The sequence below is a fragment of the Haemaphysalis longicornis genome, unplaced genomic scaffold (genome assembly GCF_048455015.1).
Source record: "Haemaphysalis longicornis isolate Haplotype H1 unplaced genomic scaffold, Haemaphysalis longicornis Haplotype H1 scaffold_6, whole genome shotgun sequence".
NCBI lineage: Eukaryota > Metazoa > Arthropoda > Arachnida > Ixodida > Ixodidae > Haemaphysalis > Haemaphysalis longicornis.
This window is the reverse complement of record NW_027526407.1, coordinates 53,075,868-53,090,422: the sequence shown is the minus strand read 5'-3', so window position 1 is coordinate 53,090,422 and position 14,555 is coordinate 53,075,868. Positions and strand designations below refer to the sequence as shown.

The 14,555-nt window shown below is 46.8% G+C and overlaps 1 protein-coding gene across 1 annotated transcript; it reads left to right on the top strand.

Moving 5' to 3' along the window:
* The first annotated feature begins 3,224 nt into the window (after window positions 1-3,224).
* On the top strand, window positions 3,225-12,531 carry LOC144143018 (uncharacterized). Its single transcript, XM_077674840.1, has 2 exons — window positions 3,225-3,677; window positions 12,451-12,531. Exons 1-2 carry the CDS (start codon window positions 3,225-3,227, stop codon window positions 12,529-12,531), a joined length of 534 nt encoding a protein of 177 aa, XP_077530966.1.
* Window positions 12,532-14,555: the final 2,024 nt, after the last annotated feature.

The window sequence follows — 14,555 nt, the reverse complement described above, 5'->3', positions numbered from 1 at the left end:
ATCTGGCTCCGCCTGACTCCATGCGGGGTTTCTTAGTTTTCACAAGTTTCCTCCTTTCTCTCTTGAGATTCAGCCTTAGCTTCGAACCACGGTCCTTCTGCAAGCGAGACGGATGCTGTACGTATAGGTGGTATTCAGTGAAAAGTTTAGCGGGTGATTTCTTCGCTGGGCAACACTGAAATGGCCACGGACATGGCCGGAGCGCCACGGACATGGCGCGACTTGTGCCACTGCGGCCGCACACTGAAGAAAAAAAATAACTCCGGCGTTCGTTATTTTCTCCGTTTCAAGCCGATTCTCAACGTTCATGTCAACAGAGTTGTTGTTGATCGCACTCACATTGGAGTCGAGGCATTACTTTGCCTTCGGCGGGCTGGAGCTTGGAATGTCCAACCCATATCATGTGCTTAGCACGGACAAGTACCGCCATCCCGCGGAGCCCGACGTAACCAGTGACAGCGCACTCACATGGTTGCCTGCATGCGTGCCTCCCTATTGAATACAGGCTATACCCCGCCGCTGCAGGTCTGAGTAGAGTAGAAGATATCATAGTTCAAATGAAAAAAAAAAAAAGAAACTGACTTGGGCTGGCCATGTAGCGAGATGAACCGGCAACTGGTGCACAATTAGGTTACCAGAGTGGATACCAAGAGGTGTGTATAAAAGAACGCAATGGCCATTGTCCCTATGGAGGGATGAAATAAAAAGATTCAAAGGTAAACTGTAAACTTGAGTAGCGCAGGACAGGAGCAGTTGGAGGTCAATGGGAGAGACCTTAATCTTGCCGTGGACCTGGGTAGGCTGATGATGATGACAGGGTTGTTCTTTGGCTTCAGTTTTGGTCAGTGTCCAGAGTTAAATTTATGCTGACCAGAATTTAAGCTATAGCCTTACGTCAGGCGGCGAGTTATATGTGGAAAAATTGCAAGGCAAAGTGGTAGCTTTGCCTTCTTCGTTGAGTTAAGGCAAGTGAAATGGCTGGGCCTTATCTTCAGGGCCTATTTATGGCTGATGAAATGGCAAGGATATAGCCTAACAATCGCAGTGATTAATGGCTGAGAAAAAGGCAAGGCGATAGGCGTACCCGGCGGTGATTTACGGCTGTAAAAAGGCATTGATATAGGGTCTCCTCTGGCAGCGATTTATGGCTGGGAAAAGCGCAAGGCTATGAGCCTTAAATTTGGCGCGGATTTATGTTATAGCCTTGACAAAATGTCAAGGCTATAGCACCATTTTGGCGGCGATTTATGGCTGAGAAAATGGCAAGGCTATAGGCTTACCCGGCAGTGAGTTATGGCTGTGGATGATTTATGGATGATTTTTGGCTGAGAAAATTCGCAGGATTTCTGTATTGGGGATGGGAAACGGAAACCTTAGAGCTGGGAAGCGTAAACACAATAAACATAGCAAGAAAAACGAAGATCCAGACAGGAACTTCTTCAAGTTAGGACTTAGAAAAATTCTGTGGGATGCGATATTCTATATAACTTACCTGTTGTTTTGTACCGTTTTTTACCCAGTGAAATTTCACATTGGCTGATCGTCATGCTGAGAGCGTCTATTGAAGCTGCCTATAGATTGATCGGGGCTTTTTACGTATAATAAGCATTTGCCGTCACTATTTCATGATAGGCAAAGTTAGTGGCTTCGTCCGTTTCATTCCCTCCCCCTACTATCAAAATTTTGACGAAGGGTAGCGGTTCTGTCAACCCCCCACTCTGCGTATGCCAGTGGATTAAAGTAAGCAAATGTATTTTTGCCTAACACGGAGTCTATCAGTGATGTGCAACAGGTTCGCCGGTAATCCACCTTCGGAAAGGAGACGTGGGAGATTGGAATTTATGACCCCAGTATCGCTTTGAAAACCTATGCGTGGAATATCTATTGTTGGTGGAACGCTTTGAAATGGCTCGATGACTGCTTCATACCTTTGCTCATACCTCTTGGCGTAGCTGTCTCTTTTAAAACTAAGACAGTGCTCTAAGAGTGCAGCCTCCCGCGAGTCTTGCTGAATAAAAAGGGCGCTTGTAGCTGCATGTAATTAATTCCGCCACTTGATTGAGTCCTCAGGGGACAACCCATGGTTAAGCTCAACATTACAACTAAGAAGCAACAACTTCACAACCAAGTTCTGAATCTAGGGTAATGCGTTTTAAAACGTTTTCGAGACGCCCTGGTGTGAAGTGCCAAGTATGTTGTTCTTAGGAAGACATCTTCGATACGTTTAGAAATAAACTTATTACACCTTCGATGCGTTTGCAAGAAACCTTATTCACACTGCACACACGCACACACATACACGCGCGTGCGCACATACACACACGCGCACACACACACACACACACACACACACACACACACACACACACACACACACACACACACATACACACACGCACACACACACACACACACACACACACACACACACACACACACACACACACACACACACACACACACACACACACACACACACACACACACACACAACACACGCACATCGCAAGTATACACCGCACTATACTTCCCGCGTATTCACAAGTTACATCATACGTACATAACCAGGTACAAGTAGATGTTTGTAGCATTTTGGAGACACTTTCGCGACGTCTTGACGTCGCGACGTGCCTCATGGGTGCTACTGCGCGATTCAACCCCTGTATCTCCGAACAGTGTCACGAAAAATTCTCCCGCTCTTCTCCTTTTCAGAAGTCGGCGACCGCCTCTTGCTATTTCCAAATGGAAACGCTAGAAGTGTTAATCGAAGCTGTTGTTCGATTGGAATTCTGGCCGCCTTATTAAGGCTCCCGCCAATCCCAGACAAAATATCTTCACCGCCATCCACATTGAGGTTGTTAGGGTTTGCCCTTTTACGCAACGAATAACAATGCTGGCGGGTTCCAAGATAAGTGCGACAGTTTGAAGGCGGCACCGTATCTCCGGATGCCGACATCCGGCAGTTCGCGGTATAGGTGTGAGCAAGTATTTCCGGAGTTGCGAAGTCGTATTCGCGCTTCACCGTAGTGTTTAGCAACGAACTCCCCAGAGGACGCTACCGATCAACACTCCCGTACTTCGACTCGCGTACTGCCGCCTCTCGTCAGCCACCTCGCGACAGCAAGCCAGTAGGCGACGCTGCAATGCGTGTGCAATGCACCGTGACGTCAGCCCTCATGTGCAGATACGCCGGCCCGTATGACGCCGCCCGTACTGGATTCGGTATGACGGCAAGTTTAGGAACACTCCCACTATTTCGGCCGGACAGGGGCGATTTCGATGTGTACCTCGAACGTTTCGAGCTGTTCGCCGCGGCCAACAACATCGTCGAGGAAAAGGTTAAGCAGCAGTTGTTCCTCACAGCTCTCGATGACGACGCCTACCTCACCCTGCGGACGCTTATCTTGCCCAAGTCCCCTCCCGAAGCCTCGTTCGAAGAATCCTCCCTGGCACTCAAAAACCACTACTCCCCGAGGCTTCCCTTGGTCGCCGAAAGGTACAAATTCAACTGTAGAAACCAGGAGCCGTACGAGTCCGTTTCCGACTTCATCGTGGAGATCAAGAGGCTGGCAGCGCAGTGCGAGTTCGGCCCTTTTCTCCCGGAGCTTTTGCGAGACCGACTCATCTCCGGTCTCAAGGACGACGTCATTCGCCGTCAGCTCCTAGCGATGCCCGAGGTGAGCTTTGACCGGGCGTGCGCCGTCGCCAAATCCATGGAAACTCAATTCGAAAACGGGACTTCTCCGGAGTTAGATTGGAGGGAGGGGCAAATATCTCCGTCTAACTCTGCCGACGACTTCACGGTGCAGTGCGGACTGGTTGAAGGTGACTGTCAAACTCGACATGCCAGAAGATTCGTGGAGTGCGTCAGTTCGGTAATATACGAGATACCGCTAACCTGCGAAATGGTGTACGTGGGCCAGACGGGGCGTTGCGTGAACGACCGGCTACGCGAGCATGCGGCCGCGATGAATTTAAGCTTTGGAGCGCGGTTGACAACGCACTGCGGGCGGTGTGGGTGCCGGCCGATTTTTGAATCCACACGAATATTGGAGCACCTCGTCAGCCCGAGTGCAAGGGTAATGCTTGAGGCATCCTATATCCGCAACTATGGCCCTGCCAAGTGTATTAGTGAACCTTCAGTGAAACTGTTGCAGGACGAGCAGTTTTTTTCGTGAAACTTAATTTTCCGTACGGGAATGCGTGTGGAGCGATGTGGCTCACGCGGGAAAACAGGTTTGGTTTCTTTTCCCCAAACTTCCCATTCGTGGGCGTAATACGGGGTCGTAGGACTGTCTGTGGCTGCGTTTTGTACACAGCTCTCTGATATCGACTGTTTGGTTGTGTACTCAGTGTAGACTCTCCAAGCTTCCTCTAGGGGTAGCTTTTTGGGCCGGAAAACAGAGTTCTCTATTTATGTCTACGCCTTTTCAAGATATGTAATTGTGTGAACACGTCATTTTTTTCTCACGAAACATGACCCGCGTCTGAGAAATCTGGTATCCCTTCTTAAAGAAATCAGAATAGCGCGAACAGCTAAAAGTGCGTCCAACCATCGCTGAAAAGATCTCCTGTCAAATAGTGCTAAAAACTATATTGTTCAATCTAACGATCTACCTGCCTAAGACTTTGTTGACTTGATCTTGTCCTATATTCGTAGCACCTTGTGTTAATCATTTTTTACTTTCTTCCTTTGCTGTGGATTTATTCTACGTACAATTTTTTTCTTCATTGTGCAGTTTGTCACCGTATTTTGAAACCCCACATATTTTTGTCTATTTATTGTACACATACTTTCTTTTTTCTTTATCGTGCATTTTGCCAACTCACTGCGGGCGGTGTGGGTGCCAGCCCATTTTTGAAATGAGTGAACCGTCAGTGAAACTGTTGGAGGACGGGCCGTTTTTTTTTTTTTGTGCAACCTAATGTTTCTTCCGGGAATGCGTGTTGCGTGATGTGGCTCAGCGGGGAAGGAAGGTTTGCTTTCTTTCCCCCAAACTTCCCATTCGTGTGCGTAATACGTGATCGTAGGATTGTTTATGGCTGCGTTTTGTATACAGCTCTCTGATATCGACTGTTTGATTGTGTGCTCAGTGTGGACTCTGCAAGCTTCCTTTCGGTGTAGGTTTTTGGGCCGTAAGAAAGAGTTTGCCTTTTATATCTTCGCATTTTGAAGATGTGATATTATGTAAACACGTTTTTTTTTTCACCCAAAGCCTGATCCATGTTTGAAAAATTCGGCATCCCTTCCTAAAGAAACTTCAGAATAGCGCGAAAGCTAAAAGTGCGTCAAACCCTCCTAGTGAGGGCCTTTAGGGGTATTTTTGAATAAATGAATAAAACCTTCGCAGAAAAGATCTCCTAGTCAACGCATATTCCATCGCCCGTGCTAAGAACTATTTTGTTCAATCTAACGATCTACCTGCCTAAGACTTTGTTGACTTGATCTTGTCCTATAATCGTAGAACGTTGTGTAATTACTTTTTACTTTCTTTTCTGTTGATTTATTCTGTGTGTAATTTATTTTTCTTCATTGTGCAGTTTGTCACCATATTTTGAAAACCCACATATATATTCTGTAACATATATCTTTGTCTATTTATTGTACACAGACTTTCTTTGTTCGTTATCGTGCACTTTGTCACCATGTTTGGAAACCCACATGCATATTTTCTAACCTGTTATGTTTACGCGACAATGCTTAAGATGTATTAGTTTGTTTGTTTTTATACTCATGTTGTGTTCACTCCTTTTGTACCAGTCTAAACCACTGAACCTTTTATTGCGCCGTTACCCCAGCTATTAGATATAAGAGGTCCCGCCGACAGTCGCTGACTTTGGGACTTCCTCTTATGATGTTTTCATAGTGTATTTTTTCTTTATGGTGGAATAAATTCAAACTCGAATTCAAAGTGCGTCCAATCGCTCGTCCAACTTTCAAAGACACTGAAATCGGAAACGAAGAACGAACCCATGCGACGATTTTTCGCACACTAAATAAACGCATCCACGCAAGATCTATATGCACACCGATATGTGGTTTATGATATAAAGGTATGGTATATCGTACTCCTTCTTCATATTCGATGTACTGTCTTATCTAGATCCGTTCCTTTTTCCCGATTTCAACGTAACCATTTTGACACACTGGAAGCCCCGTATCATGCACGCGCCATGTGTCCACAGACCTTATCGGAGCTTCTAGGTCGACCAACCGGTCTATCGGTAAAAGCATTAGATTTTTGAAATAACGCCTTCGGTCGCACAAAGATAGCTCTCGCTTTAATAGTTTGGTTGAACATTACAATATGCCATATTACAAAATCAGCAATCCCTCTGCGCGCACGCACGCACTCACATATTTCCCACCCACCGAATAGGCCCGTGCACCCAATTAATCTCTTTTTTTCGTCCTTATAGTGATCTTTGCAGTGTACGTATTTTAAGGAAATGGTTACGGTGCGCAATTTAGATTATTTTATCAGTGTTTTCTGTGCGCAGAGTCCAGTACTAACGTAACCTCTCGTTTGTACCCTGCCGTGGCATTGCCCTTTTTTATTTGCTTCGAGGTAGATGCTGATTGGGGACTGCATATGTTGTCGGACTGGCTGAGGGAACGCGTTTGAGTAGAGCCAGTGTGACGTAAACAACACGTGGTTCCATACCTGCATTGGGTACTACGAGTCGACGCGCCATGCAGAAACGGGCTTTCAGCCGCACTGCAACACATTCTAGCACGCATTTATCATTCTTAACAGCTTTAAATACAAACTAAACATGGGTAAAGTTGAAAAGGAGCGGAGGAATGAACGTCTATTTTGGGCAAAGCGGGACATCAATGTCTGTCCTAGGAGAATTTCTTATCAAGCAGCGTTTCTCGGGAGTAGGTGGTACACGGGAGTACGCGGTACCTTTGAGGAAGGCAGCCGGCTCCTGAGTGTCGCTAAAGCGTCCCGGGGGCAAATTTTTTGAGGGATACCATGTACCGGTCTTCTGTGCGGTATAGACATCTTGCGATGGGTAATGCTTGCGTTCCCCCATTCCCACGGAGAATAAAGAAGTACATGTACGTACGGTTACGGTTCGGGTGTTGGAACCGATCCGCGAACCGGTTCAGTTGATTTATCCGCGAAGAAAACAGTTCGCGCAGCTTGCACTTATGGTGTAAGGCTGGAGAAACAGCAGAGCTGGCGGCCCCTCTCCCTCTTTCGGAGACCCGGCATTTGCACCTCGCATCTACTTCCGAACTTGCCGCTGAAAGTTCTTCATAACTGGCAGGCCCGGATCATTTCGTCCGCAGCCTTTCACATCCCTCCCTAAGCGGAGCGCGGTAGCACGCGCTACAACCCGCGGCAACCGGCTTCGCGAACTCGGCGTCTGTGCTCTCCAATTCAGGTGCGAACGCACGCGAACTGGCGAGGAGGACAGCACGCGGGAGATCACACCATGAACGCTGGGAAGAATGTTCTCGAAGTTTGAGCTGGACCGCGCCGGGCGTATCGCACGAGGCGCACGCTCACCCGCGTTCGATATTTTTTCTTTGAATTTTTTTTGGTAAAGCTGGACGGGGGAACTAAAAGCTTAAATAACTTTGCTGTTAAAAATGTATGGTAGTTTAAAGCGCGATCGGCTTTATAGATAGCGACCTGTCCCATAGAAGCCGGCGACGATGACCGCCAGCGGGTTTACGAGGGCGCGTTCCGTCAGGTGGAGCTAAATTTAATACACAACCTCGCCAGCTTTCCTTTTCTCTCATTGAAGCCTGCGACGTGCGGCATTGAATGTAGAGGTCGTACCGATACCTATTGTCCCGATTAGTACTTATAATACACGCCAGCACATAGAATCTACTCGTCGGTCGGGACCCGAATCTCAGCTGTGCAAAAGTCTACATACACAATTATACCATACTGGTATCATATCTGTGTCTGCCTGATTGACTAGCACTATTACTTTTTGAGCATTTACGTTCATTGAAACATTTGGAACCTCTACAATCTTTGGCTTTACGTTGAGGAGATTTCTTTGTTGCGTGAACGTCGTATGTTCACGTGCAAAATTTGACGGGAAAGGCTTCAATTTGTGTAAAGCAGATCCAATGGGGCCATTTTGAGCACGGAAGCACCGCCATTCTTGCGCGGAAACAAAACTTTTTTTCCAGCGAAGGAACCATCAGTCGGACGCAAACTTCTTGAGGGTCCGAGACCCTTTCACATAAATGGTGTCATTCCTCTAGGGGCTGTCCAGAGGTGGATTTCCAGCCCTACAAACGGCATAGTTGGGTATACGACAGTTAAGCCCGTTCAGGACTTAGACGAGATCTGTATACGTAGTTATCTTAGAGATATCTCTTTGAGCCATGGTGCCCTCTACCGAAGCGATAGCAACCATATGAAAGGAAATTGCCTTTGCCGCGTTGCTGCTGGCTCTGATCACCTGTGTGTGTGGGGGAGAGAGATACTCTTTGATAAAGAGGAAAACGCAGAGAGGTTTGCCGGCATAAGTTCGGCGACATGCTACTCGGAAGGGAAAGGAGGACAGGGAAAACGAGTAGTTGGTGTAGTTAAGAAGAGTAGCGGAAGAGCAAAAAAATCACGGGAAGTTGAGAGCATGGTAGAAACGCCGATGGCCTGGATAAAGTCGAATAGTGCAGACAGGGCTTTGCGCTGAGCAGAGGGAGAGGGCCATGGTCTAAGTAATAGTCTCAGAGTCATTAGTACAGGGTGGATACAATCAATTTTATGCTGTAAACGGCAATCAATTTTATGCTGTAATCGGCATAAGCAGATCACTCCAGTAATATATGTTCGACTGTTTCAGTGGAGCCACAATTATCACAATATGGGCTTGATGTCTGGCCTATCCGATGTAGATAGGAGCTTGTTAATGCCGCGTTCAGCCGGAGCCTATGAAGTAGCGTCTCTAGTCAGCGGGGTAGAGGCTCTGGCAGCCACATTCTAATATGTGGATCTATGTCATGTAACTGTACCCAACAGCATACCATCGGGTTCACTTAAAGTGCGATGCAAAAAAGTTGCTCGGTATCCCGAAACAAATTCTTATGAGACGAGAGTGCGAAAGCGTTTATTTTGGATATTTTTGTTGTCGATGCTTCCACCGATGTCAGCCTTGCAACCTTGACAGTGCACTCGCTGCGGGTACTTGTTGCAGAATCCCTAATGGTTTTGCGATACTGCATCGACTACCAACACTACCAAGGTCTACCAACACTGCGAGTGCTGTGCACACGCATTATGTGGCTTTTTTGTGATGCACGCCCTGGCGCTACCGCGTCGTTTCAAAACGACGGCCTTTCGTTTTAGAGAATTGATCCCCACGACGCCCAAAGTATTGACGCGTTTTCTGCTGCCCGGCTGCATATCTGATAAGGGGACTTATGCTTAGTATACAGGTGATATGTGATGATCGCCATTATTAGGGGCGCGTGCTGGCCGTTTGTGGTGTAATATGTGCGCACAAATTCGCTTATTTCAAGCAGGTGGCACTTAGTCTCCGGAGATCAAAACACGGTGGAGAGCGGTGGCGAGTGGTTGATGCCGTTGGCTGCCACTTGTTCGGGACCGATGAGCAGCCATGTTTCTCGCCGTGGAGGGTGAGTGAGAGCGGTTCGTGGAGGAGCAACGTTGCTCCTCACCGGATAACCGTGCGGCTGAGGGACTAACCTGTTGGTGGGAGGGAGGAACTGCGCGGCTCAAGAGACGAACAGGGAAAGTTGCTCCCTTTTCTGCCTGTTTTATTAGGGTGAAATATTTTGCTAATAATTCCTGTCGTATCTAGAGCTAACGGATTCTTTTATAAAGGACGCACAATGCCTTTGAGGATTTGCCAGCAGATACATTAGCTGGCGATAGGTGCAGCCAGCACCTCAGGCTCCGAACAACAGTCCCAGGGCAATACATACTCCGCTATCTAGGACACACACCAAAACAGGCAATTATGCTCACGGAAGATGTCAAATCGTACACTACCAATTTACTGGCAGTTGGTAGTTGCAAGATTCATGAACGGCAGTATTTACTCAATACGAAGCACCCCTTTTTTCCTCCATCGCGATGCCCAAAGTAGGCGGGGTGGTTAGATTCGAAATACCGAAATTGACCCTCCCCCCTTCCACCTGCCACTTTTCTTGGAGGCCGTAGCTCGACGAGACGAGAGCATGGATTACTGTTTCATTTAGTCAACATCCAACAGAAAAATAGCTAGAGACAGCGAACCCACAGTTTACGTATGATACCCAGTCACCTTCACTACCATTCGAGTCCGCTGTGCAGCTATTGGGCCGCCGCTTTCAGTCTCTCTCAGCAGGTCGTCAGTTGTTCCATTTAGGTGGTTTGGAATTGAAAACTTCATCAATTACTCGGCCACTGCATCAAATTGAGCCTGTTTCCACGCGAATGAAACGGACCTTGCTATGGTTGCTTAGAAAAGGGGGTGCTAGATATGCATGCAAACTTTTCTTCCAAATTTTCTCTAAAGTAGGAGATGGTGCTTAGAACCAGGGGATGCTTAGATCAAGTAAATACGATAGTTCCTCGATCTTAATATGTGTGCAAGTGCCTGTAAATCGAGTAAATACGGTATATACCAACGCAACAAAGTGAGACGATGAATTCGCGCCAAATGCCCTTGTTTCCAACCAATTAAACCTTCACGTATACACACACGCATTGCGCAGTAACATATATATCAGCAAGTATAGCGAGTGCTTACCTCAAGGGAACATTGGTAATATAGCAATGCGTCCCTCCATGAAATACACCTGGATTGAACTCCCAGCTGCAACCCGAGACGCCGCAAACAGGATCCAGCCAGCCCCGAACCAAACCAGGCACTACCTGTCCTGACAGCACCTAACCGGAAGGACTATCCCAGTCTAAAATTACAACAGGAATACCACAAAAACCTAACAAGAATTCCTGTCGAAAGACAAAAAAACTTTGTTGTGACAAGAGACGTCCTCTTGTTACGAAAAAGCTATCTGTTGTTACGATACAAATTTCCGTCGTAACGACAAAGTCAATTTTCTCAACGACAAACACTCCTTCGGTCACACAGAACTGCCATTTCCGCTACTCTTCACAATAGGCAATAACATTGACACCATGTGCAACTTCTGATGCAACATTAGGATCAAGACAAGGCAGGAATGCGGCGCGACGGAACAACAAACTGAGGATAGGAATACGACACACGACAGAACACCAGAATCCCGCCACGACAAGAATACGACAAGGCGACAGTACAGACACACGCAAATACGATAAAACTACAGAAATTTTTCTTGTCATCATTTTCGATTCCAAGAGAATTCGGAACGAACTCCCACAGCTTCCCGACACAATCACAACACGCCAAAGAAGTTTGTAAATCAAGCTCCAGCACACATCCTAATGTACTCCAGCTAGAGAGTACAAAATACGCGGAGGTCCTAACTCACCATAATAGTCGCGTAACATATAAGGGCATTCTCGACCGAGATCAATGTGCTGAAACTATGCATTCATACGGAACACTGCAAACACACCCCACAACGGAAGGCTGACCGCTACAAGCACCAATGAAGAGCAGAAAGAACTGGAGGCGCACATCAGGCAGCGGCTTTACGACATTACCAGAGGTACGTCTTCAAAAATGTGGGGAGGACCGCGTGCCTAAATACATAAAAGCTAAAAAACTCTCTCTTTCTCTCTTTCTCCCTCTCTCGAATCCGCCATGGTGCCAACGCCATTCTTGGGGAAAGATTCCTTGCGGTTCTTTTCCCGGAGAAAAGAGTCCCCAAATTTTACCCAGAGAAAAGGTGCTGATAAAGGGCACGCGATATCACTTTAATTGACTGGCGCTGCTAAGGTAACCCAACATTCACTTGATTTATGGGCACGAACATAGGTACAAGGGGGCCATCAAACTGTGATGCCCTGCTTCGTTTCCTGGGGACTACGGAAAGCCGCATAGAAAAACCCCAACAGCAAGGGCCTGGACTGATCTGTTGCGAGAATATACTTAGTAATACAACACCAATGCTGCGTCTTTGGCGCTCTAATAAATTGCCGTTTACCCACGCTTGGCTACAGAATAATTCACTGTGTGTCCCCTTTTATAACCTGTTCAACTTGCAACCGAAGCTAAAGTACTTGCTGGGGCGTTTCAATATCGAAGTAAAAATTGCATGTCCCGGAAATTTTATTATTTTTGAACTACCCATAGTGTGGAGAATTAAGGCGCCGTTAAAAAATAGCATCAAAGTTCTGACTGATTATTATGGCGATAGAAGATGCAGAAGACACTTGAGGTTTGTGTGCAGCTTGCGGCAGAAATGAATTTATCTGTTGGATTTATTTGGGGATAGGCAGAGTTGGTAATGTTCCTTCTATCCCTCCATAGATCGAAAATTTTAAGTTGTGGGTGTGGCGTGTCCCCCTTTGTGCGTAGACCATTGGTGCGAGTGGTCGTTCCTATGGCACCAACTGCCGTGGTGTCACGGACAAGGACGTTGGTGTCATTTATCCGTGACTCCGGTCTAGAACAAAAAAACTGTATGAAGGTTTGCCTTTACTTTAGTACTGTGCGTGTGTTGCGTGTGCGTTACTGCGTCTGTCAGTTTCGGTGTGCTAATCTGCGTTTGTTAGTGTTTGTATGCGTTTTAGGGTAGGAAGCACCTTAAGGCCGAGGCCTGTCCGGCGTCTGGCATCCGCGCTCACGGCACAGCAACGTTTAAATCGAAACATCTGTGAACAAAATATTCATAAAAGGTCAACAGGAACAAAATAAAAGGTTCACAAAACGTTAGCGAGAGAGAGACGGAAAGAGAGAGAGAGTGTGTGTGCTGCTGGAGAGCCGCGTTGCGCATGTGTGAGGAGCATTGAATTGGATTGGATTGGATTAAATTTAATTATATTGTATTGGATCGGATTGGAAATCGTTTTAGCAGCAGTAAGCACCCTCGTGGGTGATTTACGGTAACAGCGATCGCCAGTGCTTCGCCCAATCGTCGTGATTCGCTTCGCGGAGATGCGTGAATTTTTTTTTATGTCTTCGCTTCTTTGGCTTATCTAGGCCCTCTCATGTTCATATGAAGTAGCAAGCCGAGCTCGCTGCATGGCTGACTTCTCGTTATCATTAAAGGCATGCCTCCCTCCTTCCTCCCATGCACACATTTTATCCGCCTGATAAGAGCGGGGGCGTTAGGGAGGGCCGGAATTTCGCGCTTCGAGAGCAAAGATAAGGTGAGAGGCTATTCTGGCATACCCATCTGTCTCTGACTGCTCGATATTATAAAAACTTGGACATTGGTATGTTTTTCTTTTAATAGGCCAGGAACTCCGAGGCTTTGTTAAATAAAATGAAATGATAACAACAACGCCACTGATTTTTTAGACTACCGGGACCACCTGTAGAAAAAGTGTTCTGGCTGTTAAGAACAAACTAACGAGGAAAAGAATTTTAAAACATGTAACATAATCATTTAGGCGTGGGTGTTTAGAGCTGCTCGGTTGACCCTGGCTCTTTACACTTTAAAGACCGTCCATACTCTTCGCTTCCACCGCATAAGCAGCCGTTATCGCGATGAAGGGGGTTTAGTACACCTTTACGACTTTTCATCCAGGGTAGCCGCCGGGTATATCTGATTGGGAACTACGTAGCTGGCGACACGCGTCAGCACTCTCAACTTTTTTAAAGACGATCGTCTTTTTTGGGCTACTTGAACGGGAAAATTTTGGTCTGTCTGTCTCTCTGTCTGTCTGTCTGTCTGTCACTCGATTCAGCCAGCCGGCCGAAGAGAAACAATTGCTTATATACTCTATATAGTCTTATATATATAATCTTATATACATATGCTTATATAATCTTATATACTCACAGCAAAATCTTAACGTCTAAGTCCGTTTTTAACTTTAATACTTGTCAACAGTGTTGAACAAGAACAGGAGATTACGCAAATATAAGGCAAACATTCAACACATAACTGATATTTGGAGCATTGTTTTAATAAAAATTTACGGAAGCTTGGTTTTTGCGATAGCAAATGAAATACTACACCAAGTGCAGCCTGCTGTTGCCCGCGCTACCTAGCGCAATTCTAAAAAATCGAACGGCCACAGCAACAAATGATCCACTCGGTAGGTTTCGCGTTCCGCTGGAAACGCTCGTTGAGTGGGGCAACGTGGTTCTATAAACGTTGTAGTAGGGCGCCTCGATTCACGCGCGTCTCCGCAGTACGGCGGCGCTGGCATCGAGGCACCCGGTTTGGAGCAGTGGAACGCGGTGAATTTTAACTGACTTAAGCAAACCTCTAGCGTGTCATCTTGGAAGGAACGAGACGGGAGAGGAACAGCATGAGTAGTGAGTGGAAAAGAGAAGGGAGGCATTTACTTCGCAGGGGCGCCAGTCGACTATCATCATGCGTCGACATTTGCATCCTAAGGAGCAGATACGCGGCCAATTTTTACACAACCTCTCACCGCAGCAGAGATAGGGTGCGTCACGCTCACCCGCTCTTGAGTTTTGAGCGGGAACAATAGGACCGCCGACAGCAG